The sequence below is a fragment of the Monopterus albus genome, unplaced genomic scaffold, assembly GCF_001952655.1.
Source record: "Monopterus albus unplaced genomic scaffold, M_albus_1.0 scaffold292.1, whole genome shotgun sequence".
NCBI lineage: Eukaryota > Metazoa > Chordata > Actinopteri > Synbranchiformes > Synbranchidae > Monopterus > Monopterus albus.
Window position 1 is genome coordinate 490,298 of NW_018128172.1, and position 5,530 is coordinate 495,827.

General features: G+C 44.9%; 1 protein-coding gene across 2 annotated transcripts in view; it reads right to left on the minus strand.

The window, feature by feature from the left end:
- Nucleotides 1-1,873: 1,873 nt before the first annotated feature.
- The window catches only part of LOC109973502 (ral guanine nucleotide dissociation stimulator-like 1), a 12,464-nt gene continuing 8,807 nt past the window's right edge, over nucleotides 1,874-5,530 (minus strand). For both annotated transcript variants that reach the window (XM_020623155.1, XM_020623154.1), the window contains exons 12-17: nucleotides 5,149-5,270; nucleotides 4,719-4,808; nucleotides 4,361-4,490; nucleotides 3,003-3,314; nucleotides 2,587-2,701; nucleotides 1,874-2,481 (exon numbers count right to left, since the gene is read on the minus strand). In XM_020623155.1, the coding sequence (XP_020478811.1) occupies nucleotides 2,342-2,481; nucleotides 2,587-2,701; nucleotides 3,003-3,314; nucleotides 4,361-4,490; nucleotides 4,719-4,808; nucleotides 5,149-5,270 (909 nt within the window). In that variant the 3' untranslated portion in view covers nucleotides 1,874-2,341. The remainder of the gene's footprint in view (nucleotides 2,482-2,586; nucleotides 2,702-3,002; nucleotides 3,315-4,360; nucleotides 4,491-4,718; nucleotides 4,809-5,148; nucleotides 5,271-5,530) is intronic.

Below are 5,530 nucleotides of genomic sequence, written 5' to 3' on the forward strand. Positions count from 1 at the left end.
CACCACACTCACAATGTTTCACCTGATCATCGTTAACCCTGTTCTTGCCCATATCTTGATTGACACATACCTTTATGTGTCAATACTCCACAATATGGGGGCGGTGAATGACAGACACACAAACACAGTTTTTAGTTTTTTTTACTTTGCAAATATTTAAATACCTATAAATATAAATTGTATTTGGATGTTTTAGCAACAATGTTCAAACTTTCATGGCAACTAAATTATTGAATTAAAACATTAAATTAAAGTTTATTGTGTCACTGAAATGATCATCACGGGGGCGACTGTGGTGCGGTGGGTAGAGCAGTGGTTGGAATTGTTTAAATGAACTTTAACAACAGTCCAATGTGCGACAACTCTGGAAACAGGTTCATCGTTGTAGAAATCACTGAGCTGCTCTTCAAATAGCAACAATACATATACATCCACAACTAAACTGAAATAATGCAAATAACATCAAATAAATAAAAAAATAGGAAAAACAACATAATTGGTCAATTTATATTACTGTTTTGTAATTAATACATCTTCATGGGCGCTACTTATGTAAGAAAAATAAAGCTATAACATCTCCAGCTACAATATTTTATCCTTTATGACCCTGCTCTGTGTTTCAATCAATGTATTTTAAGATATTTCTGGTTTTGTACCTTTTTCTTGGAACAAACCTTTGGTGGATAATGGATGTGCATCATGTTCTGTAGCCTACAGTGCAACACTAATTCCAATGGGAATAAACCTTAAACTTCTTAAGCTTTAAAAAAACAACTTCATCAGCAGCAGCCACACAAACAGGACTGAAAACAGTTTATTAGAAAGTCACCAATACGCCATAGAGATGCAAGTAAGAGGTTTATTCCCTTTCATTTCTGACAGAGGGAATGAAAAGCAGTTTTATTAAACCAATGAATCTCATCCATTACGCCTCAGTTAGCAGGAGAGGGGATGTCGCAGACTCAAAGCTCCTGTGGTTACAGACCTTTCTTCGATAGCTACGCCCTTGACTCTGCACTTCAGGATGTCTCGAATGATTAAAGGTGATTTTACTACATGTCTGCTGGTTGTGTAACCATTCCCTGTGACGGTGAGACAATGAACAGCTGTCTCACTACAGGCATCGGCTGTATCACATCTAAACTCCCCATAAAGCTTTAGGTCAAGCTCCAGTTACATGCAGTCAGAGTTGTCCCATAAAATTCAAGTTAAAAACAAGGCTCATGTTAACATTATAAACACTTAGTCACCATTAACTAAGACTTCCTTAAAACCACACTGTCTGTGGAGATTCTCAGTCATCCAGGTCAAAGCCTCAGCGCTTTGGATAACCACACTAGGAACTACGTTCCAACCAGTCAGGAGATAACGGAAAACCAGTTGCCACACTGGGACTCATGCAGGAATTCTTGCCCTAAATGTCACCTGGCAGCCTGACGGTGATGAGATGCATTATTAGTTATATTCCATACATCTATATTTTAGTGTCAGCTTCAAATTGAATCCCCAGGATCTTTCAGATGAAGTGAAACTAGTGTCGCCCCCATGAAGGGAGAACACGCCCACCCAGTCCTCAGCTGGCACAACACCCAGTCGTGTTGGGAAATGCTCGGTCATTCCTCAGTGTTCGAGGATGGACAGGTCATGTGTGGCTGGAGCAGTGTGTTTCTGGGTCTTCGGGTCCACATAGTTACTGGATCCATCAACGTTTGCACATCGTGAGAAAACTGCCCACACAGCCCCAAGAGAAAGGAGCGGCTTTATTTTTCAGTTTAATACCCAGGTAACCGCAACAGTCTGAACTAGGTGCTTTTCAAGCTCCATCAGTTTCTTCCAGGATCTTTCAGATGAAGTGAAACTAGTGTCGCCTCCATGAAGGGAGAACACGCCCACCCAGTCCTCAGCTGGCACAACACCCAGTCGTGTTGGGAAATGCTCGGTCATTCCTCAGTGTTCGAGGATGGACAGGTCATGTGTGGCTGGAGCAGTGTGTTTCTGGGTCTTCGGGTCCACATAGTTACTGGATCCATCAACGTTTGCACATCGTGAGAAAACTGCCCACACAGCCCCAAGAGAAAGGAGCGGCTTTATTTTTCAGTTTAATACCCAGGTAACCGCAACAGTCTGAACTAGGTGCTTTTCAAGCTCCATCAGTTTCTTCTCCATAAAGTGCTTTTGCATCACCCCGCCCCCTGCCATAAAAACATTTACTTCACCAGTCTCCAACTGAGGGACGGACCATGTCAGAGAAAGCTTTTGTAAATAAAAACTATTAAAAATAAAAACCATTTCCAGGAGCATCTTAGGAGGCGGCTCATCTTCCAGGTGCAGAGTGTGTGGACTACTTTGTGTATCGTCCGAGGCTGGAAGTGGCCCTCAGCGGTTTCTTCTGGCCTTTGGGGAACTGGCGAAGAACAAAGTCAAAGTTGGCTGTCGTGGACATGGCGTAGAAGACGTTTGCTTTTTCTGGTATGAGCAGCTCTGAAAACAAAACCAGATACATGTTGTAGAAGGTGTGTGTGTGTGTGTGTGTGTGTGTTTCAGCACTATTTTCAGGAGGTATTTTTCAAGTTCTTCTGTTCAGACCTCGTCCCTGGGAGATGACCTGTGTCAGGGTGAACTCCTGCCAGTCCATGCCCTCCAGGTGATGCTTCTCCAGCGCCCTCTGAATCACCTGAGCAGTTTTGTCCTGGCTGGTCAGCTACAGAAGAGTATAAGTGCCATTAAAGGCTGTTTAATGAAGGAAGCTTTTGCTTGAAGAGTCAATAACAACATCATGTTTAATTAAGGGGCACTGTTCAAGTGTAGTAGTGGAAGAACCCTTTCACCGATAGATCCAATACAATATGCTCATCATACGTATACACACTGATAGTTGTCAGATAGTAGTAGGAGTAAAAAGGACAGTGCTTCCTATTATACCAGTATTAAGAAGCATGAGCTGAGTAAAGTAGCTGGAAGGCGTACAGCACTGTAGCAGGGTATATTTGGTAGCAACTCACCAGGATGCTTTTGTACATGTTGCCGTTGTTGTGGCCCAGGTCCACGCTCACCCTGATGATGCAGGAGTCGGCCACCTGACGGTTGTACAGGGGCAGGCAGGTCATGGACACGGAACGTTTGTGGTGGGAGGAGGGAGCGGGCTTCGGCCGAGCTCCGCCGCAGAACATGGCAGGAGAGGAGACATCCGCCGGGCAGTCGGAGGAGGAGCAGGGGGGAGTGGGGGAGTGTGGGGAAGAAGCCGAGGAGGAGCAGGAGGAGGATGAGAAGACAGAGACGGTCTCAGACATGTTGTTGGAAGAGCTGTGGAAGGACTGCAGAGAGGACGAAACAAGAGATGAGCATTCATGGCATCTGTAGTTTTAGGCTGTGTCCACATCTCAGGCCTTTACTCTCAGCTCTGATTTGGTTTGTTCACACCTCTGTGGAAACATCAGGTCTGAGTTGTTACAATGTGGACGCAGCCTCACACTGTGCTGTGCAGGGAGCAGATCATCATCATCATCATCGTCCTTTATTCATTCAGGGGAAAGAACCAGGTGAGAGGAAGCTCTCCTTTCCAACAGTGTGCCGACAGTTTCAGGATCCAATGGAGTCATGAGATGTAGTCACAAGCCCTTCTTATGCTTCTTCTGCTTTTTATTGGTTAAATGTTTGTAAACCCCACAGACAGATGTAAAGGCTGATCAATAGCACTGGTTTATGAAAAGATATTTCAAAATGACAGACAGGCAGTCTTCCACAGAGCAGGATTAATTAGAAATGGTGGTAACACATCCCATGAGAGGAAATGATGCATGTTTCCCAGTTCTTAAAGCTGTTCAGTGTATTTGACTTCTCATCAGAGATGCCCCTGGTTTGTTTGCCTACTTAACATGGGACAGTTGTTTGTGAAGTGTAAACAGTGGACGTTGTTCTGCGCCCATCTGATGCAGACACACTGTCACAAAACCTCCAACGACACCACCGTCAGTACAACTGAGGATAGTTTAACTGAATTCTGACAACGTCTGCAAAAGAAAATGCAAATGAATGCACATTTCTATCCATTTAAATTATGTGAATACTGACAAACAGCTGGGGGCTAATTTCCCAGTCACCGCAGAGAAGTGACACAACATGACGTCATTAAAAAGAGCTCCGAGACAGAGAAAACAAAAAGCACAAGGTTATGTCCCACTGTCCTTCTGTTCATACACCAACCTTTCCACCTCAGCCAGGTGGGAAAGCTTCTTTTGTGATATTTTAAGATTTAATTCAAATTTCTGTTGTTTCAACCTACTTTTTTAAGCACAAATTGAAAATGTAAATAAAGACTGGAGGCTGCAAACCACCTGACCAGGCCTGAACAGCTGTTTACCTGCAGCGTGATGGAACAGGCCAAGTTGGAGGAGGACAGGTCCTCCATCTCCGACCCACTGGACCCAGAAGAGGAAACGCTGACCTGGTCAGCAGGGACTTTCTTAGACCCATCGCTCACTGTCAGGAGACTGGGGACAAAGACTTCATTTGTGTCCAAAAAGCCAGACAAAGCTCATGTTTTACAGACTCAACTTGTACAGTGTCATAGAATCTATTTTAATGATTCCTTTCAAGGAGAGTGGGTCAACAAACACTGTACCACTTGTGACGTCAGCGTTTAAGTGTTGTTTGCATAGTAAAATGTGCATGTATCATGTGTGCTTGAAATTCAAATGAGAGCAGAGCAGGACACTCACCTGGACAGCTTCTGTGTCAGGGTGCGGTGGCTCCACAAGGTCGGTGAGCACGAGTCCACCGGAGGCTCCAGCTGTTTGGACAGCTCGTAGCTGCAACGTAACAAACTACATGAAGCCTGAGAACCCTCTACCACAGGTTCATGCCACTGAACATCTGTCAGTAACACAGAAATACAGCAAACAGTAAAGAAGCTATGAACTGTGCACACTGTCTGCCACTCCCAGAGGGAGCCCACGATGAGACGCCACAAATTATTGCACTAGCAATGAGATATGTGTGATTCTTGCTGACAAGGCTCCGACGCTGGCGCCATAGATCAATGGGCTCTGACAGATTCTCAGACTCCTCAGTGACAGCAGTGCTTCTGCAGCTCAAAATGCTGGTTACACAAATGTATAGTGGCTGTTTCCAGGAAATGTCCCGTCCCACCTCTCCTGGTCAGTGAGCATCTTGTGTCCCTGCAGCCAGGCAGCAATTCTGGGATGATGGGGAAGGTTGTACTGGGAGCAGGACACCTGCAGGATCCGGATCTGTGACAGAACCTCAAACTCCTGCAGGGAGAGAGCAATGGCAGTGGATAAGGTCAACCAAAGCATCACACACTGCAGCAAAGTCACAACACAGTGGCTTATCCACATCCCGGTGAGTAACAGATGAAGCCTGGGATGTGGATGAAGTCAAAGATAATGTAACTGTTCCAAAGCTGAACGTAAATGTCTAAAAAGCATAACAACAGATCTCAGTCTGTCAGCGTTTTAGAAAACGCCCTCCCCTGTTTACTGTGACAGTGCAAATACAGACTACAGCACTG